General features: G+C 41.8%; 1 protein-coding gene across 1 annotated transcript in view; it reads left to right on the forward strand.

Annotated features, from left to right (window-relative positions):
- PARVA (parvin alpha) overlaps positions 1 to 25,351 on the forward strand; it is a 151,115-nt gene that overhangs the window by 92,281 nt on the left and 33,483 nt on the right. Inside the window, exons 2-5 of the mRNA XM_017525754.2 lie at positions 3,263 to 3,352; positions 3,431 to 3,501; positions 5,198 to 5,300; positions 24,585 to 24,725. Of these exons, the coding sequence (XP_017381243.1) occupies positions 3,263 to 3,352; positions 3,431 to 3,501; positions 5,198 to 5,300; positions 24,585 to 24,725 (405 nt within the window). The remainder of the gene's footprint in view (positions 1 to 3,262; positions 3,353 to 3,430; positions 3,502 to 5,197; positions 5,301 to 24,584; positions 24,726 to 25,351) is intronic.

A 25,351-nucleotide genomic window follows, 5' to 3' on the forward strand; every position in this document is an offset into this window, starting at 1 on the left:
GAGAGGCTGATGAACTTGCCCAAGGCCACAGAGCTGGTGACTGGTAGAGTCTGGATGTGCATGTAGGCAGCCTGGCTTCTAACCACTGTACCTCTTTGGGGATCTAATAGCGAATGAGAGAGAAATAGTGCCAGTCCTTACAAAACTTACATTCTGGTGAGGAAGAGAGTTAACAAACATATAAATTATTATTTCAGATCATGAGAAAATAAAACATGAGAGGGAGGTGGGAGTGCTAATCAGAGTCTGATATCAGAGTTGAGGTTTTATTCTGAGTATGATGGGAAGTCACAGGAAAGCTTGAAGTAGGAGAATGTATGATCCTATTCACGTTTTTATAAGACATTCTGGCTGCACTGTGGAAGGTAGGTGAGAGTTGGGGAAATGCAAGCAAAGCAGCAGACCAGCTAGCAGGTGGTTCTGATGGTCCAGGCAAAAGATAATGGTGGCTCAAGTCAGGATGGTGGAGCAGGGAGATGGTGAGAAGTGTTTGGAATTGAGTCCTGGTTTGGAGGCGGAGCCCACAAAACTTGCCTGTGTTTTATACGGATGCAAAAGGTGAGGAAAATGAGAACTTAAGGGTGATTCCTCGGAGCTTGGTGTGAACCATGGTGTAAACGGTGGTGCCATCACTGAGGAGGATAAGAATAAAGGAAGAACAGGTACGTTTTAGTGCTGGTATAGTGGGTGTGAGGGATGTTGAGAATCTCAAGTTCTGTGTGGATGTGTACATTTGAGAACTCTATTAATAGACTTAAGAGGAGACATGGAGCACACGGTTAGATTCATAAGCCTGGAGCTCAGAGTCAGACCCAGGCTGCAGATTTAAATGTGGACATGGTCACTAGTAGAATGGGATGACCTAGGACAACATTTTCCACTTAATCTTTTTTTTTTTTAATGTTATTTTTTAACTTTCATTTCAGTTCAGGAGAACATGTTTGTTACATAGGCAAACTTGTGTCCTGGCAGTTTGTTTTATGGATTGTTTTCTGAATGCCCATTAGTGATTGGCTGGATAAAGAAAATGTGGTACATATACACCATGGAATACTATGCAGCCATGAAAAAAGAGCAGGATCATGTCCTTTGCAGGGACATGGCAGGAGCTGGAGGCCATTATTCTTAGCAAACTAACACAAGAACAGAAAGCCAAATACAGCATGTCTTCACTTAAATCATGAGAACACACTTGATGATCTTGTGAATGGAAACTTTCTACATCCATGCTGTCCAGTATTGTAGTACCAGCCACCTGTAGCCAGAGTGTTTGAAATGTGGTTGGTGCAGCTAAGCAGCTGAATTTTTAATTCATTGAAATGTAAATAGCTCAAGTGGCTAGTAGCCACTGTATTGGACAGTGCAGATCAGTGTAGCTTCAGGAGAGAAAGTCCCAGGCAGGAGCAAGTTCCTTCTCTAGCCAGTAAGCCTAGCCTTGCAGCCACATTTAAACATGACTTTATTTCCACTGCTCACAGCATGCATGGCAACGCTTGTTAACAAAGTAATGAAAATCATGCTGCTTTGTGAGGAATAGCCTGGGAAAGAAAGAAAACTGGTAGTTCTAGGGGAAATATTAGAAGAAACTATAGAAGTCTAAGGAAGCAGTTGTGCTTAGCTAGAAAACAAACACAATCCTGTACCTACAGAATCATTTAAGCCGGGGTGCCCAATCTTTTGGCTTCCCTGGGCCATATTGGAAGGAGGAAGATTGTCTTGGACCACACATACAATACATGAAACACTAATGATAGCTGATGAGCTAAAAAAACACACACAAAAAAACTCCTGATAATCTCATAATGTTTTAAGAAAGTTTATGAATTTTCTTAAAAATTCTGCATTTTTGGGCTGCATTCAAATCCATCCTGGGTCACACTGCAGCCTGTGAGCTGCAGGCTGGACAAGCTTGATTTAAGCTTTGAAGGTATCTCTTCTGTGTTTGTTACATTTTATGGAGAATGCTATGAAATGGTGTGTGTCTGTGAATTTGGAGATTCAAGGTGGTGACTGGCTGGTACCCTCTATCAATGTCCAGGGCCCACTACAAAGGTACTAAATACCAGCCTCGTCTTGCGAGTTGTGTCTCTTCAGGGCACAGTGTGTTCACTCCCTTTGTCAGTGTCGTTCCAGTCCAACTGCGGCTATCAGTGAGTGTGCTGATGTGAAAGAACTCTTTGTAAGTGGATGCCTTGTGCTTAGGATTTCTTTCAAGTCTATGCCGGCACTTGGTGAGGCCAGAGTCAATAAAAAAAAATAAAATGGAAAGATGGGACGTTGCTTTTATTAAGGTTGATTGCAGCTGCTGTGTTAGCTCTTTAAGAACCTCTTGGTGACCAACACCTTCTGAGAAAATGGCCTTTCTGTGCTTAATTGGCGAAAAGCAAAGGGATTTAAGTCACTGCTTTTAGGAGGGGTAATCCAAGGTCAGCACTCACCAAATGTCTGTCACACAACTGGTTTTGTGGGAGGAATTTTTTTGTACTGAGCCTCCCTGTGGGGGCTGGGCACTTGGAGGAGAGTGGGCTGGTAGTTTTTACCTCTTTTTATTGTTTATTCCAAGGAAGATAGAATTATAGATTTCTAGGATTTGAAGACTGTAAAAAAGCTTACTGTTCATCTAGTCAAACTCTCTACTTTCAGCTGAGGAAACAAGAGAGAAGTGCCTGGCCTCAGGTCCCACAGCTGGTTCCATCTGAAGGGATAGGACCAGAACTCAGGGAAGGGCCGGGACCAAGGTATTTTTGAGCAGTGGCTGGGGTTGGGTGGAGGTGGAAGAGCAGGTAATCAGGAGAGGTGAGAAGTCAGAGGAGGCTGGAGCTGAGGATGGAAATGCCTTACAGCGTACATATAGCTTCAAACCCACGACCCTGTTCATCCTGTCAGCAGCCACTGGGTACGAGACAGGAAGCCCTGGAAGGTGGGACAGGCAGGAGGCAGAAGCAGAAAGAAGTCAGCGCCCACCTCGCTTCCGTTTATTCCGAAATCTTTTCTGAGAGGAGGGCGATTTCTGTGCTGTTGAGACCTCCCTGTTTCCCTGAGGAAAGCAAGTGAGGTGACAATTGGCAGAGGTGAGATTAAGGGGACAATTAGGTCCTGTCAGCCAGGCGAGGCTGTGAATTGATTGTAGGCTGAGTAACAGCTGTAATCTACCCTTAGTGGGTATTTTTCTCAATGTCAATATCCAACACCCTTGTTACAGAACTCCAACCCCCTGCTGTCCGTCGGCTGAAATGTGACCCTGCTCTTCCTTTTCTTCCAGTGTCTGAGCTGCAGGAGGAGGGAATGAACGCCATCAACCTGCCCCTCAGCCCGATTCCCTTCGAGCTGGACCCCGAGGACACAATGCTGGGTAACTGTGCTCTTGTCTCTGAATTGGCTTAAGCTTTCCGGTGCCAGCACCCCCACTGAATTCCTTTTCTTTTTAAAGAGGAGAATGAGGTGAGAACAATGGTGGATCCAAACTCACGCAGTGACCCAAAGCTTCAAGAACTGATGAAGGTAAGAAGAAATCAGGAGTGCCTCACAGACCCACCAGGTGTCCATATGCCACCTGCTGTGAGCAAGCACCCCGCAAGCCCCTCAGGGGAGGTAAAAAGTCACAGCAGCCCCTGCCTCCATCTAGCAGATGGCCATCGAAAATGTAACTGATTGTGTAAGCGTGGAATGTGACAAATGCCCAGTGAGTGGTGCTGGTCATAGCACCAGACAGATCAGTACAGGTAAGCTCATGTTGGCCAGGATTCCAGAGTGCACAAAATGCTTATTTTCTCAAGGACTCTCAAAAGCATGCAGTGGAGTAGAAATTAGTCTCATTCCCATTTTCCAGATGAAAAAACCAAGTCTCAGAAAAACCAAGGGGTTTGTTTATGATCATAAACAAGGAGACGGAATTCAAACAGAAATAAAGGAGATGAAGTGACATACTGTGCATAACGTAACTGTATAGTGGCTGGTGTGCGCCTGTCCTTCTAAAACTGTTCATTTCTCCCCTGCATCCTGTTCCCTGTTCTATCTTCCTCCTCTTCAGCTTAACCAAGCTGCACTTAAGACAAAAGGCATTCAGGCCTGTTATCCCAGCACTCTGCGGAGGCTGAGGCAGGTGGATCACTTGAGCTCAGGAGTTCGAGACCAGCCTGGGCAACATGGTGAAACACCATCTCTACTAAAAACATAAAAATTAGTCAAGTGTGGTGGCGCATGCCTGTAGTCCTAGCTACTCGGGAGGCTGAGGTGGGAGGAGGGCTTGAACCTGGGAGGCAGAGGTTACAGTGAGCCATGATCCTGCCACTGCGCTGCAGCCTGGCCCTGTCTCAAAAAAAAGCACTGGATGTCAGAGTGATTCATTCCCCACGCAAATCTGAATATGCACTTCCCCAGTGCACGACCTGTCAGAGTTTCCCATCCACCACAGGCTGCAGGCCACTCCTGGAGGTGGTGTTTAGAATCCGTGCTCTAGCTGCCTGTTCAATCTCAGATCAGCCGCTACCCAGCAACACAGGGATGCCAGACCTGCCCCTCCCAGCAGCCCATGCGTGCTCCCAGCACTCCTCACCGCCAAGCCTGGCTAATGCAGTCCACTCTGAGTAGAATGCTTCTCCTGCCCTTCATCTGAAAGTCTCAGCATGGCTACCTGCTCCAGGGAGCCTCCTCCAAACTCCAGTGCCATGGCTCAGCCCCTCCGTGGCTGCTGTGGCCCTGTCCTTAGCTCATGCACTTCACTAAATGGTGAGCTTCTTGGGGTTAAAGACTGTCTTTTTTGTCCATCATTGTTGCTTGCCATTAGAGTAAGGAATAATAGGGGCTATCGATATTATCAGGGACACTGGTGCCACCAGCACTAGCAGGATGCACATCTGAAAATTAAGAAGGCCAATAGGGCTTACACTTATAGCTACTTGTGCACACACTGGGTCATGTGGCTAGTTCTGCTGCTTTTAAAATCTGAAGTTCAAAGCTGGGCACAGTGAAACGCACCCATAGTCCCAGCTTTACAGGAGGCTGAGGCAGGAAGATCACTTGAGCTCAGGAGTTTGAGTCCAGCATAGGCAACATAATGAGACCCCGTCTCTAAAATAAAATGAAACTTAAAATCTGAAGTTCATTTACATTTTAATTGTTCAAGATAAGAAAGCTGGTCTATAAGAAAACACCCCATGACTCTTTTCTTATTCTTGCACATTCTCTCTCTCTGTAGGTATTAATTGACTGGATTAATGATGTGTTGGTTGGAGAAAGAATCATTGTGAAAGACCTGGCCGAAGATTTATATGATGGACAAGTCCTGCAGAAGCTTTTCGGTAGGAGAGTTGAGTGCTGCAGTGTATGTGGCTTTAATGGCAGGTGGTTGGATCACCTACTTGTAGCTAGAAGGAGTTAGTTATGCTCAGTTTACAGTGGCTTACCTAGAAATGGACTACAAATGTGCGGAGTGTGGAATAATAGCTCAGTGAAGACTTTAGATATACTCTTAGAATCTGTTTCACATGAATGAATTGTAGAAGGAGTCTTCATGACCAGATGGGCCTGCTCCTTCTAGCAGCCGAGGGTCATCGGCTAGATAAAAGGACCCCACTATATATTAATAGCTAGAAAGTATACCTTCCCCATTCCAGAAAAGCATGCATGTGTAGCCTCTGTATGTATATTTACATGTGTGGGCGCGAGTATGAATTTTTAGATCTCCATCACCTTCAGTGCATGTGTATGTGTATTCCTCTGTGATCTGTGGACTTGTCAGTGTGTGTGTTCCTCCCTGGGTCGCTTTGCAGCTGTTCGTATGAAAATGTAAGGACAAAGGGGAAAGAAAGGAGAATTCTCTTTCTTCAGGGGTAACCTTAGTGATGAAAGGATAAATTTCAGCTTGAATGGAGTTAGATGTCCCCCACTGCTCCTAATCTAACTCTGGCCCAGACCTTCCCCTCAGATTGTAGACTTCAATCCTTAGCTGCCCTCTGGGCCCCTCTGCCTGAGTCTACCTTAGACTGTAGACTGAATTCATCCACTTTTCTAAAGCTGTTTGTTCCCCTCTGAGTTCATAGAATCCCCTCCCCTCCTCCTTGCTACCCTGCCCCCATGTATACAGGGATCGGCAAGATCCATTTCTGTCTCTCCTGAGTATATCCTCTGCCATTTTCACTTCTGTGAATTGCTGTTCTCTGAACTATTGAAAAAACGTCCAAACACTTACTGTGTACCATCTCAGCTCCTCCAACCAACACGGCTTGCAGAGGAAACTTTTAAAATCACAAGTCCACTCTTACCAATACTTATTTATAACTCTTAGTGGCTCTCTCCTGCCGGACATGGTCCAAACCCCTTGGCACAACATTCAAAGCATTTCATCATCCAGCGACCCCCAGCTGTCTTCGCAGCCTCACCTCCAGACCTCCAGCCACTCCCACACACGCAGCTCATCCGTGTGGTAATATGTGTAAAGTGCTTAGGATAGTGCCTGAACCATGGTAGATGCTCGATAAATGTCTGTCATCATTGTTGGTTTTACAATTTTTATGTATACTATTGCTGCATTATTACATATGGCATGCATATTAACATGCCTGTACTTCTGATCATGCTAGTCCTTCTGCCTCTAAGGCCTTCCTTCCTCCTTTACCCACGAGGGCAAACCACTATTGCTCATCCTTCTGATCTCTAGAATTAATCAAATGTGCCTCCCTATTACACCCTTTACAATACTTTCACTTTTCTTTTTTTTTTTTTTTTTTTTGAGATAGGTTCTTGCCTTGTCACCCAGGCTGGAGCGCAGTGGCATGATCTTGGCTCATTGCAGCCTCGACCTGCAGGGTTCGAGTGATCTTCCTGCCTCAGCCTCCTGAGTAGCTGTGACTACAAGGCATGCACCATCACGCCAAGCTAATTTTTGTATTTTTTGTGGAGGTGAGGTTTTGCCATCTTGCCCAGGCTGGTCTCAAACTCCTGTGCTCAAGCAACCTGCCTCAGCCTCCCAAAGTGCTGGGATTACAGTAGTGAGCCACCACACCTGGCTCTATTGTCACATTTAGAAAAGATAGTCATATACTCTTTTTTTTGTGTTCCCCCAACATATATGTATCTCTTTCTGTGAGGGAATATATATACACATGCACATATATGCAAGTATGTACACATATATACACTTATATATCTATATACATATATGTGTTTAAGTATATATACATGCCTTATTATAAGAATTGCCATGTTGTCTGTAGCTGTTTTGCTAAATGTGTGTGGGCTTCCCAAGAGCAAGAGGCATGTCCTATATATTTATCCAGGCTTTTCCAGCACCAACGGGTTGTGTAGCAAATGTTGCCTAGCCCCTAATCAATGCATACTGAGGCCGGGCGCAGTGGCTCACACCTGTAATTCCAGCACTTTGGGAGGCTGAGGCAGGCAGATCACCTGAAGTCAGGTATTTGAGACCAGCCTGGCCAGCATGGTGAAACCCCATCTTTACTACAAATACAAAAATTAGCCAGGTGTGGTGGCAGGCAGGCGCCTGTAGTTCCAGCTACTCAGGAGACTGAGGCAGGAGAATCGCTTGAAAAGGTAGAGGTTGCAGTGAGCCAAGATCATGCCATTGCACTCTAGCATGGGGGATAGAGCGAGACTCTGTCTCAAAAAAAAAGTGTACTGATGAATGAACGAATGAATGACTAATGTAATTTCTAGGAAGCTAAACTGATTGAATTCTCAGACATCAGTATTGGTGAGTGTTAATATTTAAAGGCTTGTAAACTCCAACTGATACAGAGAGAAAATGAAAAAGCTTTGGCACAGGAGGACATGGCTAAGCTGGGAGCCTCACTACGCATCTCTCCCAGTGACTACAGCTTTTAACTCCTCCAGCAAACATCTAGTCAGCATCTGAAACTGCCAAAATCTTCTATGCTAGGCTGTCAAAGCAAGGGTAGAACATGGCCACAGAGTAATGGTCATGGAGCAATCTTGCCTCCAGGAATAGTTACGAAACCGTCCAGCGTCACATCTGTGCAATCCAAGTCAGGCATTGCGTACACGCGATTAGATCGTTTCAGATCTCACCCTTCATGCTGAAAAGGTGATTCACTATGGAGGTGATGCTAATTTTTTAAACTTAAGTTTAGACCCTAATCTCAAAGGTCTAAGGCAGAGCATACATATTCAAAGCCTGTAGGTAGAATACTCAGGTGGAAAGAGCCAGTTTGCAGTAAAAAAAAAAAACATATATATATATATATATATATATATATACACACACACACATATATATACATACATACATATATATATATATATGCATTAGGAGCTCCTGGGAGGGATCAGTCTGGAAGCAGACATTTTGGGGAATGTCTTGGTTTGTTTTTTGTTTAACGGCCCTGTGAGTCTAAAGGAGGCAGAGTTTTGAGTAAGCACTCCAACCTTAATTCCCCTTAAATTCCCCTGTGGCTATTTTTCTTATCACTGGTCATGTTAACCTCGATCACATTGTCAAAGTGGTATCTGCCAGATTTCTCCATTATAAAGTTACTGTTTTTCTCTTTTTAATTGATTTATGTGAGGAGAGATGCTTTGAGACCATGTAAATATCCTGTTTCTCTTTAAACTTCTCCCTCTAGTTTTAGCATCCATGGTGGAATGTGTCTGCCACAATTTTCCTTCTGCATTTATTAACTGGAGTTATTCTAAAAGGAAGAGTCGGGCCGGGCGCGGTGGCTCAAGCCTGTAATCCCAGCACTTTGGGAGGCCGAGGCGGGTGGATCACGAGGTCGAGAGATCGAGACCATCCTGGTCAACATGGTGAAACCCCGTCTCTACTAAAAATACAAAAAATCAGCTGGGCATGGTGGCGCATGCCTGTAATCCCAGCTACTCAGGAGGCTGAGGCAGGAGAATTGCCTGAACCCAGGAGGCGGAGGTTGCGGTGAGCCGAGATCGCGCCATTGCACTCCAGCCTGGGTAGCAAGAGCGAAACTCCGTCTCAAAAAAAAAAAAAAAAAAAAAAAGGAAGAGTCGTCATTTCTATTTCTATCACTATGGACATATGTATTTTATACTTTGGGTTTAATCTAGTACTACTTTATCGTTCACTTTTTTGGCTCATCTGCTTTTAACTTTGGCCTTGGGGAGATCTTTCAGGTTGGCTCTGGGACACTTTCAACAAGCTGCCCATTTATTTTTTTCCTGAGCATTTCCTTTGTTTTTTGCATCGTAAGGTACTCCAAGACCATCTTATATTTTTCTTACTCCAGTCTTGGAATCAATCACTTTTCCAAGGAGCCCTGATTTATTTTATGAGAGAATGGAATTTAGATATAGAAATTTGGGCATAATGGTGAGTGTTTTTAACTGTTGTCTGCAGCATAAACAACCAAACATCTGTAGCTAGGTACAGTGCCCTTACATAGTAGTGCTAACCAGCATGACTGTTCCCAGAAATCCAGCTTCTAATCGTACTGGGGCTTGAGCTTCCTTAATACTGAGTTGGTTGGGCAGCGAGTTGGAGGGGCCTGAGTTTGAGATTAGTAAATAACTATGAAACACTAGCACTTAGAAGATGATGGACATGGCATAGGGGGCCTCTGGTAGCCCAAGAGCACACACATCTGACATCAAGAAAAGGATATGGGGATGGGCTTAGTGGCTCACGCCTATAATCCCAGCACTTTGGGAGGCCAAGGTGGGTGGATCACCTGAGGTCAGGAGTTTGAGACCAGCCTGGCCAACATGGTGAAATCCCATCTTTACTAAATTCAAATAATTACCTGGGTATGGTGGTACATTCCTATAGTCCCAGCTACTTGGGAGGCTGAGCCAGGAGGATCACTTGAACCCAGGAGGTAGAGGTTGCAGTGAGCTTAGATCATGCAATTGCACTCCAGCCTGGGCAATAAGAGCAAAACTCTGTCTAAGAAAAAAGGAAAAAGAAAAGGATATGGAATCCAGGAAGCCATGTTGGCTTCAGTTTGGAGCAAAGACTCACAACCTAGAGGCAGAAGTGTGTGAGAAGGTGAGGGAGTATATGAGTCTTCTCACACTCCTCATAAAGATATACCTGAGACTGAGTAATTTATACAGGATAGAGGTTTAATTGACTCACAGTTCCACATGGCTGGTGAGGCCTCACAATCATGGCTGAAAGTGAATGAGGAACAAAGTCATGTGTTACATGGTGGCAGGCAAAAAAGCTTGTGCAAGGGAACACTCATTTTTAAAACCATCAGATCTTGTGAGACTTATTCGCTACCCCATGATTCAGTTATCTCCTCCTGGCCTCACCCTTGACACATGGGATTATTACAATTCAGGGTGAGATTTAGGTGGGGATAGAGCAAAACCGTATCAGCAGGGGCCTCTTGGCAGACGGTTGTGTGTGTTTTGTTGTGGTGAAATCCTGAACAGGTGGGCATCCATGAGATGCCATGCGACCTTGGCTGGCAAGGACTGGCTAGGTGTTCTCTGATTGTGAGCTCAATAGCATGCCTGGCTCACATCTGTGTGGCCACATGCCTCTTGCTCACAGCAGTGTCTTCCTTGCTTGCAGAAAAGTCACCCTTCTCAGAGGTCCCAGGCATTTCTGGTAGATTCTCTCAGAACAGCTTCTCCCCAGTCCTCCTTTCTCAGCCGCCTAAACCCGCTACCCCCTTGCTGCCTGTATTCCCTGGGTCTTTTTTCCACTTGCCCTAGCAGCAGATCTTAGTTTAGGTTTTCCCAAAAGCAGATGCCGAGACAAGGACGTGGATGGAGGAAGCTTATATGAGAGGTAACTTTAAAACGTATGAATAACTGAGTAGGGCATGTAAGAAGGGAAGAGAGAAGTGCCAAAAAATAGTGTGTCAATAAGAACAGCAGCTCTGTTTCAACCAGGGCTCATAGCTGGGCATTCTGAGAAACCACGTTAGCAGCACATCTCAGAATCACCCTTCCCAGTTCAAGGTGGCAAGGGCATTTATCCAATGGCTCCCTTCCCACTGTGGTTGAGGGTTGCCTGTGCAGGAAATAAAAACTTCCAGGTTGTGCTCCTGTGATGACGGAGAAGGAGAGAGCCTCAGGGCCAGAGATGGCCATCAGTGTGCTAGGAGCTATCTATAGCTGCAGATGAATGCAGGTGGGCCAGAGAGCTCAGGAAAAGACCATCACCATCATCCAGAGAGACCACAGGTACAACAACCCTGCTGTGGGGACACTGGCCATTTCTCTGCCCTGTTGATGTTGCTGCCAAGAAAATATTGGCCGCCGGCAACTCTGGCTTGCCTCTTCATGACATACACTCCATCATCTCATGGGAGCACCAGCCCTTTCCAAACCTCAGAGCAGAGGTTTCCCAACCTCTGAATGAGGAGGAAGTTCCTTCCTCCCCCAGCCAAAGAGTCACCTCATTTTTTGTCTAGGATTTCCCACTTCCAGGGTGATTGATAGAGGAAACATCCTTAGGGCTCCCAAAATATACTGTTACTCCATGGCATCAATAAGAAAGTCATAGAATCATCCAAAGTTGGGACACATTTCCCAAGGCCTCAGTTATGCACATATGTCCATGGTCACCTGCTTATATTTACATTCACAACATGTAGGCAGTAGGCATGACTGAGTAAGAGGTGGGATCAGCAATTCCAGGAAGATGCCTACACAACCTAATTCATCATTTCATTTGAACATGGCCCACTGACTGTTTCTTTTTCAAGTCTCCTAGCTTGGGATGTCTATGTGAATTTCCTTAAGGTATGTTTTATTTGACCAATCCTTATCTTTGAACATGTACATGTGCTGGGACAGAAAAGGGCTGTTCTCAGGAATGAGAGTCATAAGGTTACAGGGCTCTTCCTTCTAGATATATGTAAACATATGACTGAAACAGCATATCATTCTTCAGACTTGAGACCAAATTGTTCCCTGTGGCAATAAAGTTCCACAAGAGGGTGGTTCTATTTTTGTGTGTGTGTAGTTTTCTTTTTCCCTGATAGATCCTAAAGGGTGCATTTTACACTGATCTTAATTTAACCAGATAATATACATGAAGCAAAAGCTATTTGGTTTGCTATATGCTAACTGCTGAGTTTAGGGATATAAAAGCAAATATGTCATATTGCTGTCTTCTGGAAACTCACAGCCTGAGGTCTGAGAAATTCAAGTAGGAGTTTGGGAAAGGTTACAGGCAACAGTGGGTATTTTGGTGTTTGTTTTTTGTTGGCTTTTTTTTTTTTTTTTGAGACAGGGCCTCACTCTATCACCCAGGCTGGAATACAGTGGCACAGTCATGGCTCACTGCAGCCTTGACCTCCCTGGGCTCAGGAGATTTCCCATCTTAGCCTCCTAGGTAGATGTGATCACAGGTGTGTACCACCACACCCAACTAATTTTTGTATGTTTTGTAGAGATGCGCTTTCACCATGTTGCCCAAGCTGTTCTCAAACTACTGGGCTGTAATGATTCACCCACCTTGGCCTCCCAAAGTGCTGGGATTAAAGGTGTGAGCCACCTCACCCAGCCAGAGGGGGGCATTTTGAATGAGGCCTTACAGAAAAAGATTCTCAACTATATGAGAAAGGAAAAAGTACACTTTAGCCAGGATACCTTGGCCACCAAATTAGTGGGGCATGGTGGCATCCACCTGTAATCCCAGCTACTCAGGAGGCCAAGGCGGGAGGATCACTTGAGCCCAGGAGGCAGAGGATACAGTGAGCAGAGAGAGCACTACTGTACTCCAGCCTGGGTAACAAAGTGAGACCCTGTCTCAAAAAAATAAACAAAGAGTTCCTAGGAAGCTTCTGTTAATTTTGGTGCTAATAGAGGGAAAATGCTGTAGAGGCCAGGAGCCAGTGGGTAGGTAGGTGACCATCAGGGTTGGGTGAGAGGGATATGAAGCTAACAAAGAAAATGAGACCCAGCTCCCAGGTCGTGGTTTTGAACTGTTTTCCAACAGGAGAAACCAGGACTTCTTGGAGAAATGGCTGATTTTAGACCTGGGGCAGACAGTATAGATAAGCCTAGAGTATCTTGAGGTGCTAAAAAGAAGTGCTAAGAAAAAATATGTATATGGAGCCACACACTGAGGATGTCCAGAACCAACCAGAGGGAGCTCCCAGTGGCCAAAGCTGGAATTATTTGAGTGAAAAAATTAACAGTAGTATTGGATTATAACCCAAAGTCTAATATAAATATCCTTAAATTGATACGGATATAAATAAATAACTGAACAAATAAATAAATGGGAACAAAAAGACAGCTCTTCCTTCTAGAAAGAATTTCAAATACTTTACCTAGGTACAACTCCTTCAAAAAGGTGGCAATTAAGTCCCCACTCTTTGAATGGCTGAATTTAGTGACAGGCTTCCTATGATTAGGGCGTGGAAGTGGGGATGGGGTGGGGGGAGGGTATAATGAAAGGGTATTTCACTGCTGTGGTCTTGCTCCCCAGCCTACCCATGAGAAAAACAGGAAAAATAAGGCAGCCCTGACCAGCGCTTCTCAAAACTGTCAAGGTCATGGTAAAAACAGGGAAGTGAAAAACCATCACAGAACAGAGGAGGCTAAGGAGAGATGAAGAAAAGAAGTGGTATCCTAGACAGTTTCCTGAAACAGAGAAAGGGCTTTAGAAAAAAACTAGTGAATCCAGGTAAGATATGGAGTTTAGTTAAAATCTTTTTCTGTAAGGCCCCATTCAAAATGCCCCCTCTGGCTAGGTGAGGTGGCTCATGCCTTTAATCCCAGCATTTTGGGAGACACGTACCATAGTAATGTGAGATGTTAACAATAGGGGAAACTGAGTTCACAGTGCATAGGAACTGTCTGTACCGTTTGTAACTTTTCAATAAATCTAAAAACCATGCTAAAATGAAAAGACTCTTTAAAATAAAGAAAGAGGCTGGGTGCAGTGGCTCATACCTATAGTCCCAGCACTTTAGGAGGCTGAGGTGGGTAGATCACTTGAAGCCAGGAATTCAAGACCAGCCTGGCCAATATAGTGAAACCTCATTTTTACTAAAAATACCAAAATTAGTGGGGCGTGTGGCACATGTCTGTAATCCCAGCTAGTCAGGAGGCTGAGGCCAGAGGATCACTTGAGCTCAGGAGGCAGATATTGCTGTGAGCTGACATCGTGCCACTGCACTCCAGCCTGGATGACAAAGTGAGACCCTGTCTCAAAAAAATAAAGAAAGAAAGAAGATGAAGCTCACATTAGAGGCCCGTGAACTAAGAGTTTTAGACGGTATTGTTTGGGTAGTGGCAACTAGTGGTGGCTTATAAGCAAAACAACACGTATCAGAAATGGGGCTTTAGGAAATAACGTAGGAGCAGTATGGGGGTTGCTCAGAGACAGTGGAAGGAACTCCAGCAGAGATCTCATGAGATACAGATAGTGTCAAACTAGAGTTTGAATGGAAAAAAGCTTAGAGGACCTAGAGATGTAGGGAATGAGCAGCTGTAGCCAGAGTAAACCAGGCTGATTCTATGTGGGGGATGTTGAATGGGGGTGACTCCATGAACCCCAAGAGGAGCTTCATCTTGAAGAGTTTGATCTTGTTGACTTTGAGGGTCACTTTTCTGTGCCCCAAAATGCTGGGCTGAAGTGGCAGCTCTACTAAAATTGAAGCAAGAATGAAGAAACAGGAGATCTGAGTTCCAATCTTGGTTCTACCACTAAAGCATACCTCTGCCACTCAGATCATGCTTCTGTAAACTCAGGAAGGTGATTTAAAAACCTCTATGACTGAGCTATCCAATTCAGCAACCAATAGCTATGTGCAGCTGTTAAAAGCAATTAAAATAGAACATTTATTTTCTCAGTTACACCAGCTACATATCAAGTGCTCAATAGCCAAATGTAGATAGTAGCTGCCATATTGGACAATTTAAAAATGAACATTGCTATCATAGCAGAAAGTTTTGTTGAATAGCACTACTTGAAGATCTTCCTGCTATAATCGTCTGATTTTAGGATTGTTAATATATGCTGTTATTCTTAAACTGAATGAGGCATTTTCTCATCTTTGAAAAACTCAAAAGTTAGATGAAAGTTTTTTATTATTATTCTTTATAAGTAATAGAGAAGCTCTCTAAAATGTCTTACTACTTAGAAAAAAAGCATGGTAGAGAACTACTGTGTGTTTGTGTGTGTGTCAAGAGACATATATAATGTTTGTATGCATAGAATATTTCTGATAATAGTCATAATAAACTGTCTCCATGGAATGGGACTAGGGAACTTGGGACTGCCATGGAGAGGAGACAGTTTTCACAGCCTGAATTTTCTCTGTTTATATATTATCAGTCTTATTGAAAGTGGTTGAGTGCATATGTAAATTTCAGGAGAAAAACTAAATTAACCCATCAGTAGATATCAAATAACATTTGATATATTTCAACAGCCATTTCAAGTAAAATAGAAAGAGGACTTAAATATGATAAAGACCATTAAATAAAACCTAACGTGAACATATTAAACAGTGAAATATCAAAGATGTGGTATTAGGGACACATGAGAAATAATGGCTATTACAACTATTATAAGTGTTGTAGAGGTCCTAGTTAATATAGTAAGAAAATAGATATTTATTTAATATAGTAAGAGTTAATATAGTAAGAAAATAGATCAGCATGTCTAGATGTTCTTAAGTGTGATATTGGTACAGCACACTTAAAAAATCTGGATAAGCCTTTAAGAACATATTTTGTGCCAGGCACGGTGGCTCAAGCCTGTAATCCCAGCACTTTGGGAGGCCGAGGCGGGTGGATCACGAGGTCAAGAGATCGAGACCATCCTGGTCAACATGGTGAAACCCCGTCTCTACTAAAAATACAAAAAATTAGCTGGGCATGGTGGCGCGTGCCTGTAATCCCAGCTACTCAGGAGGCTGAGGCAGGAGAAATGCCTGAACCCAGGAGGCGGAGGTTGCAGTGAGCCGAGATTGTGTCATTGCACTCCAGCCTGGGTAACTAGAGTGAAACTCCGTCTCAAAAAAAAAAAAAAAAAAAGAACATATTTTGTATGGGATTGCTAAACTGGTGGGAAAAGGAAGGAAATTCTTCTGATTCCAAAAACAAGAAGTAAGTATAAATCTAGTGGGATAAGTGTTCATTCCTAATGGCCTACAGCCTGAAGTTTAAAGGGTCACATGTACAGGGTCAAGAGACAAATCCTGGGTAGAGTCTGAACAAGAGAGAGGGTTGGATTTGAGCTCCCTGAACAGAGCCATGGTCTTGGAAGGGCAACCCTTTCAAGGAGTAAACTACAAAATCTTGTCCCACAGAAAGAGGCAATAAGGATAAATTATCTTAGCCTTGGATGTGAATAGAACAGGTAAAAAGAAGTCTGCTTCAGATAATTCCTAATCAAAAGTCTGTTCTTACACAGATTTAAGGCTACGATTCACACTACTTATGTGATTTTTAAAACTCTAAATTAAAATTTCAGTTACAAGTTGTCCCAGGTTACTAGTTCCCCAAGGCAAAGCAAACATATGTCCTTCTTTTAAAGAGGAATGTACTCTAAACACAGACCACAAAGAACTCCCAGAGTTAAAATTCCAAGGAATATGACCTAAAAATTAGAAGTCACCAAAGACATGAGTATAAGCCACCATGAGCACTGTCAACAGAAACAATAATCTATGGATTAATCCCACAAACACTATAAATATTAGAAACTGTTCAGCTATAGGCTGGGTGTGGTGGCTTATTCCTATAACCCTAGAACTTTGGTAAGCCAAAGTGGGAGGATTGCTTGAGCCCAGGAGTTCGAGACTAGCATGGACAACATGGCAAGACCCCATCTCTATTAAAAAAAAAGAAAGAAAGAAAAAGAAAAGATATTCAGTTATAGAATATAAAATGTGTATGTTTAATATGCCAAAACAAATGTTTTAAAAGACTTGAAAAATGACAAAATAAGAAACTATTAGGACTGGACAGGTAGATATGAAAAACAGCCAAATAGAGCTTCTAGAAATGAGAAAGCATGAATAATAATGAAACTAGAAACCTCAATGTATTAGATACAGCTAAAGAAGGAATTCATGAGCCAGAAAAAAAGCACTCAAGAAATTATCCAGAATCCAGGATAGAGAGACAACAGAATAGAAAATGAGAAAGAGAATTTGAAAATGTAGAGGTTATTCTAAGTAGATCCAGCATACATGACTAGTTGGAATTCTAGAAGAAGAAAAGAAAATGGAGTAAATATTTAAAGAAAACATAATGAGAATTTTCTAGAATTGATGAAAGACATGAATCCTCAGATTCAGGGAGCTCAGTGAATCAATCCTAAATAGGATAAGTAGTGACAAATCTATACCTACACACTTTACAGTGAAACCTAAGAACACTAAAGACAAATGATTAAAAGCATAGAGGAAAAAATAGATTATTTATAAAGGAACAACAGACTGAAAGCTGTCTTTCACAAGGGAAAAAAAGCCAAATGATTAATACTGAAGATATCAAAACACTTTGATATCTTTAAAGTGCTAGCAAAAACGATCAGCTTATAAGTTCATACACAACCAAAAAAGTGTGCTTTAAAAGCGAGGAGAGGCCGGGCTCGGTGACTCACACCTGTAATCCCTGCACTTTGGGAGGCTGAGGTAAGTGGATCGCCTATGCTCAGGAGTTCGAGACCAGTCTGATCAACATGGTGAAACCCCGTTTCTACTAAAAATACAAAAATTAGCCAGGCGGTAGTGGAACGTGCCTGTAATCCCAGCTAGATGGGAGGGTGAGGCAGGAGAATGGCTTGAACCCAGGAGGTGGAGGTTGCAGTGAGCCGAGATTGTGCATCTCAGCCTGGGTTATAGAGTGAAACTCTGTCTCCAAAAAAAGAAAGTGTGGAGAAAATAAAGGCATTTTCAATGAACACAAACTGAGAGTGTTTACTACCAATAGACCCCTCTAAAGGAATTTCTAAAGAATGTACAATAAGAAAGAAAATGAACCCCCCAAAAATATCTAAAATGCAATAAATAATGAACAAAGATTATCATGGTGGGTAGATCAAAGCCATATCTAAATGAATATAAAATAATCACAATAATGTCTAATTTATTAATTAAAATAATTAAGATAGAATCAGAATCCCATACAACTATAGCACATAAATCAGGAATTATGTGATTGGAGTTAAAGTGTGCCAAGGTCTTTATATTGTTTAGTATATGGGCAAAGATACTAATTAGCATAAGATTTTATTAAGTTAAATATGAATGATAAATTTTCTATCATAAATACTGAAATAATAGAGTATATAACCTCCTTACTAATAATGGGGAGACAATGGAATGAGAAAGAATGAAAACATTAATCAAAAAAAAGGCAAGGATGGAAGAGGGAGAAGAATCGGAAAATCTACTAAAAAGGAGGTTCAGAATAAGCTGGTAGAAGTCAATCCAGGTATACTGGTAAAAATCAGTATCAGACTAAATAACAAAACAAAATCTTGCCAACTACTATATACCAGACACAGTTTTGTTTTGTTTTGTTTTGTCTTGTTTTTTTGGAGACAGGATCTTGCTCTGTTGCCCAGGCTGGAGTGCAGTGGTATGATCACAGCTGATTGTAGCCTCTACCTCCTGGGCTCAAAAGCTATGCTCCGGTGGCTCAAGCCTGTAATCCCAGCACTTTGGGAGGCCGAGGCGGGTGGATCACGAGGTCAAGAGATCGAGACCATCCTGGTCAACACAGTGAAACCCCGTCTCTACTAAAAATACAAAAAATAAGCTGAGCATGGTGGCGCGTGCCTGTAATCCCAGCTACTCAGGAGGCTGAGGCAGGAGAATTGCCTGAACCCAGGAGGCGGAGGTTGCGATGAGCCGAGATCGCNCGCGCCATTGCACTCCAGCCTGGGTAACATGAGTGAAACCCCGTCAAAAAAAAAAAAAAAAAAAAGCTATGCTCCTTTCTCAGCTCTCTAAGTAGTGGGACTATGGGCATGCACCATGATCCCCAGCTAAGTTTCTTCTTATATTTTGTACAGGCAGGGTCTCAATATGTTGCCCAGCTGGTCTCCAACTTCTGGCCTCAAGCAGTCCTCCTGCCTCAGCTTCCCAAAGTGCTGGGATTACAAGCATAGAGCAACTGCACCCAGCCGAGATAGTTTTAATAAATGAGGGCCACGCAAAGGTTGAAAGAAAAAGGGTGGAAATAATTATGTATGCTAGACTAATTTTTTAAAAGCTGGGGTAACTATTTTACCTCATACAAAATAGACTGTAAGGCAAAAAGCATTACTACAGAGAGTCACTACATATAAATAAGAAATTAAAGTCACGACAAAAATATAGGAATTTTAAAGTTATATGCACTTTTGTATATTAAATATTTAAAAATTAACAATGACAATCATTACTGCAAGAAGTTGACAAAACTATCAAAGCGGTAGTTTTTAACATACTTCTCTTAACATATTAAGAAAAAAGTTCATAGAGAATATTTGAATAATACAGTTAATCAGCTCTAATTAATCTTCATATAGCATATGATACCCCTCAAACTGTATTCCTTTCAACTGCTCATGGAATAATTACAAAATTTGACTATGTCCATAAAGCAAATCTCAGCAAATTAGTATACAGACGAAATTCTCTGACTACAATGCAAGTTTCCCGCCTAATATACTTGGAGACAAAAGTATTTTTTAAACAACTCAGGAATTGCTCATACTGGAAAGAGTATGTTACATATTTTAGTTCTTGTAGGGTGGTTACATTAATATAGTGTAGTATATATGACAATTGTATTTGTTAGAACATTTCAGTTCTCCTACCGTTCAGGGTAATTGAGTTTATTCTGCCTTGTCTTTATGCTTCAGAGCTTTTTGAATACTGTTTCATTGTTTTCTAAATACAATCTCTCCAAAAGCAAATTCGGATAATATCTTCAAAAACAACTCAAAGATTCACAAAATAATCCACCCGAGAAAATTTTCTAAATCACATCCTATCAATTTCAAAATCATGCCTAATACTTCTGAAGAGTTAAACTAGTTATGAACAATTTGTGTAACTATGGAAACATGAGAGAAACAGTTTCCTGGAAGAATAAAACTTCAGCAATAGAGAATTTTATGGAACTAACTGAAAGCCCATGAAAGAACATTATCTTTAAACCCTTAGTAATGTTGAGTAAATTACTGTTTAGCTATAGAAATATTTGAGTGGGCCTCTTATATTTTAATGGTTGAATACCTTAAAAATAAAGGAGGGGGTAGGAACAGCAGAAAAAGTTCTCAAATTAATCTTTTATTTAAAATGTTAGAAAATTAAACTGTGACATAAGCCTGCAAAATAGAGACAACAGTGTTTTGTTGCATACTCAGAGAACGCTGAAGACTCAAACAGCAATCGAACTAATAAAGGGATTTCGTAAAATGACAATATATTAGGAAAAAATCTGTAAGGCAATAGCTTTCATGTTTACTAGCAGTAATCAGTTAGTAATACATACACACACACACGATGTTTATTGCGACTTTATTACAAATAGGGAAAATGTGGGTTATAACCTGGCAGTATGTCAAGGGGAATGATTGAATAAGTTATAAGTCATATTAAAAAAAGTCATATAATCCATTATGCAGTTTTGAAAAATAATGAGATATTCATATGTATTGACCTAGAAAGACTTATATATATGAGTGGGAAAAAGCCAATAGCAAAAATATGTATATACTATAATCTCATTTTTATTAAAAGAGAAAGACAAAACCAGGTATGGTGGCTCATGCCTGTAATCCCAGCACTTTGGGAGGCTGAGGCGGGTGGATCACTTGAGGCCAGGAGTTCGAGACCAGCCTGACCAACATGGTGAAACCCTGTCTCTACTAAAAATATAAAAATTAGCTGGGCGTGGTGGTGCATGCCTGTAATCTCAGCTACTCAAGAGGCTGAGACAGGAGAATCACTTGAATCCTGGAGGCAGAGGTTGCAGTAAGCCAAGACTGTGCCATTGCACTCCAGCTTGGGTGACAGAATGAGACTCCATCTCAAAAAATAAATAAATAAAAGAGAGAAAGAATATTGTGGGGGTGTATGTGTGTGTGTGTTTTAATAAGGATTACTTCAAGATATATTTTTATGCAAATCCACTTAATACCAATATCAATGCCTAAAATAAAATATCCAACAGCAAAAATTAAAAGCAAGAATATAAATCCAAAGCATAAAGACTAAAATGGAAAGAAGTAAAGCAGAATTACCTTTTATAAAACATTTGCAATGCAAAACAAAGCCACAAAAATGCTTCTCCTAAATAAGAAATACCAGATGCTAAACAAAAAAAACACCAAAGGGAAAAAATTTAATTTTAGGAAGAATGCACTACAATTTTAGTATCATAGACTAGTTAAATATATTAGTGGAAACAGAAAAACAATGGACTCTTCAGTAGGTAAGTTGTGAAATCCATTAATGGAAAACACATTTCTCTATCCTCTTAACGCTTCTGACACTAAATTTGTGGGTTTTCCACACTAAGCAATTTTCCAGTTCTCTATGGACACCAACAGGTGTCCTACAATTTAATTTTAATACCACTGGCCCAAAGTTAGCACAGCCCTTGCAGGTTAAGGACTCAGTGCCACAAGCATGCCCCCACTTCAGTTGGCATTCACCAAGTTCAGATCTCCCATACTTCTGACCAACTAGCTATAATAGATCAGGGGCTTCCACAGCTCCTTCCTCGGATATGATTATTTGCTAGAATGGCACACAGAACTCAGGAAGGAACTTAGGTTTACTAGTCTATTATAAAGGATAAAACTCAGAATCAGCCAAAAGGAAGAGACGCATAGGGCATGGTTTGTGGGAGAGGCACAGTGCTTCCATGCCTTCTCATGTGCACCACCCTCCAGCACCTTCATGTATTTACCAACCAGGAAGCTCTCTGAGCCTTTTCAGCCAGAGTTTTTGTGGAAGCGTCATTAAGTAGGCATAGCTGATTAAATCACTGGCCGTTGGTAGTTAGCCTCCAGCTTCCCTCCCGTTTCTTATGGGTTGGGTATGTTCCAATACTTTGGGAGGCTGAATGTTCCAGTCCACTCGGTTCTCCTGGCAAACAGCTCCCTATCCTTAGAGCTTTCCAAAAGTTATGTCATTATGATGTAGGTGAAGGGGTCTTGTTATGAATAACAAAAGATGTTCCTTTCACCTTAATCACTTCAGAGCTTTTTTGGGAACTGGGAACAAAACCCAAATATTATAACAAAAGAGGCTACTATCATCTTATCTTTCAGAAAGTTACAAGGGTTTTAGAAGTTCTGTGCTAGCAAGGGGGTCAAGGAGACTAGATATATCTTTCTTACTGTGTCACACCAGTTTTTACAAAACAGGAATCAAATAGACAACTGTGCAAGAAAAAGTTATTGACCTAGAAAACAGACTCAGAGACCTAAGCTGAAAATCTATTCAGTGCCAGATTTTAAACATGAACGTTTAGAGACAATGATGTCATACAGCAGAACTAGCAAATAAGCGGCCCCTCCTCATTCCTCGCCTCCCCACCCATTCCACAACAGTAATCAATAATCTTTCCCTGCAATATTTTCCTCTGAGCCAAGACGACCAAAAGGTTCTTACCCTAGCATTTTGGGCAGCCTCTATCCAATGCTTGTACGTAGTTACAAAGTAAGATTAAAATAATTTGCTTCTATAGAGACAATTACATCATCCGAAAATAGTGGGAAAATAAAAGAAAACAACTTGCCATTTTTTCAGTAAGAGAGGATCCAAGGTAAAATTTCAGCCTAAAAATCGATAAGGCACACACAAGATCTCCTAAACATGTAAGAGGAAGACGTGTAGCTATATTCTTATTAAATCCCTGAACTATAGAGAGAAAGATGTCTTGAAGCAACTTAAGAGAACATTTCAGGCCATCACAGGTAAGAATACCTTGAGATTATCCTGCTGAGGTGCTTAAAAGAATTCATAAATCCACAGAACCTGCAGAAATTCTCCAGTGGGCAACTTTATTTTCAAAGAATGACCCAAGGGTTATTTGGCTAAGATAAGCCACAGTTACTTAAAAATAAATACGCCTATAATCCCAGCACTTTGGGAGGCCAAGGCGGGTGGATCACAAGGTCAAGAGATTGAGACCATCCTGGTCAACAAGGTGAAACCCTGTCTCTACTAAAAATACAAAAATTAGCTGGGCATGGTGGCACGCGCCTGTAGTCCCAGCTACTCAGGAGGCTGAGGCAGGAGAATTGCTTGAACCCAGGAGGCGGCAGTTGCAGTGAGCCGAGATCGCGCCATTGCACTCCAGCCTGGGTAACAAGAGCGAAACTCCGTCTCAAAAAAAAAAAAAAAAAAAAAAAAAAAAAAAAACACAAAAAAAAAAAAAAAAAAAAAAAAAATACAAAAAATTAGCCAGGCGTGGTGGCACATGCCTGTAGTCCCAGCTACCTGGGAGGCTAAGGCAGGAGAATCGAACCCGGGAGGCAGAATTTGCAGTGAGCCAAGATCTTACCACTGCACTCCAGCCTGGGCAACACAGCGAGACTCTGTCTCAAATAAATAAATGAATGAATGAATAAATAAATAATAAAGCAAGCAAGCAAGCATTAGGGGAAACAGTGATACACAGTAAAATTTGTTTATATAGCAGCCCTTAAAAATTAAGAGAAAAGACGCTTTAAATGTGTCAATCTTAAATGAATTCTGGAGAACTGATTAGGCAAGTTCCAGTGGTAGGCAACCCATTTCCTGTTAAGGAGTCCAACGTTGTTTTGCTCTTTGTAATAGAGTTAAATAAATATTTAGGTTAATAAAATGATTAGACTGTGTTTTTCCTTTTCAGAATTAAGTTGTGTCATTGCATACAAAAACCACTGCTTTTAAAACACGCCATTATGTAAGTCATATAAGTACCACTCAGAAAGAGAAAAATCACTTTAAGCAAATGCTTTCTTGTTGCTGAGAATTTTTATTTTATACTTTTTGAAGGTGCTCATGTGGGCTTATTGAGACATGTAAGTAATCATACTATGAAGAGCTATGAGCAAGTTCACGCACCTAGAGACAGTGATAACTCTTAGACCTTCCACCTAGCTGGCAGTCATTGTAGGATGCCAGTAAGACACAACCTGACTTTAAGGGTGTTAAAATGTGAAAAATATGTGCCTTAGAATTGATTAAATATGACACAGTAAGTACGTTACCTTCCAGGTGGGTTTAAAAGGAAAGAAGATACTTAAAACAGGTAAATATGACTGGACGTGACACAGACTGTACTATGGGAATATATAAAATATCTTGACTAACTCTATAGAGAAGGCTTTCCAGTCGGGGCATAGAGATGTCCTTGGAGAAGACAGACTTGAAAAGAAGGAGAAAACTCCAGAATGATAGAGAAGAGTTCAAATATGACAGGCTAGGTTAAATGATCCTGGGATCTGGGGATTCAAGACATCATCACGAGGCTATCACAGTGCTGATGCTGCTGGTGCCACCATCAGGTGATGAGTGGACAGCAGTGTCCCTCTCCTGGTAGGTACTCAGTATCTATTGTTTGGAGAGTGCATGAGTGCATGGGAGACTGAATAACTGAATAAGTGCATGTGGTCTGGGGCCCAGCATAACAGCTGTTCTCTTTTCCCTTGTCACCCTCAGAGAAACTTGAGAGTGAGAAGCTAAATGTTGCTGAGGTTACCCAATCAGAGATTGCTCAGAAGCAAAAACTGCAGACTGTCCTGGAGAAGATCAATGAAACCCTGAAACTTCCTCCCAGGAGCATCAAGTGGAATGTGGATTGTGAGTTGAACAAAGGAAAGGGACGCCACTAAGCAATGCCTGTGGTCCCTGCCATGAGGCTTCCCCAAGAAGCCATCCATAAGCCTGGCAGGCTTCAGGGTAGGGGGGTCAAACTCATCTGTCTTTGAACAAGATGCCCTGCTTCCTTAGAACTTCCATATATACCCTTGGGGAAAAAGAAGTTCCATACATACCCTTGGGGAAAAATAACCAAATGTCTAAATCTCATGTTTCTCTTCTGTAAAAGGCTTTCCATAGAAACCTCATGTGAAATGGGGACAGGAAGGAAACTCATTCACTGAGCTACTTCTTCTAAGTCTCAGCACAACCTTTTGAGAAAGCTGTTGTCTATAGCTTGGAGAGGCTTTGGGAAGCTGAGGTCCCCACATTCACACAGCTGAGAAGCAGGGAGCAAGGATTCAGCTCTGTCTTTTCTAAAGCCCATGCCCTTCCAACCTCCTTTCATTTTCTAGAAAGAACAAAGATATGGCTGAGATCACACGTACTGGAACGGGATTTTAAAATTCAGCTTTTCACAACTAGCATAGCTCAGAGACCTCAGAAAGCATAAATTATTAGTTTATAATGATTATTATTAGTTTATAAATTATTAATTCATTTGCTGC

Source organism: Cebus imitator, unplaced genomic scaffold, assembly GCF_001604975.1.
Source record: "Cebus imitator isolate Cc_AM_T3 unplaced genomic scaffold, Cebus_imitator-1.0 Scaffold39, whole genome shotgun sequence".
NCBI lineage: Eukaryota > Metazoa > Chordata > Mammalia > Primates > Cebidae > Cebus > Cebus imitator.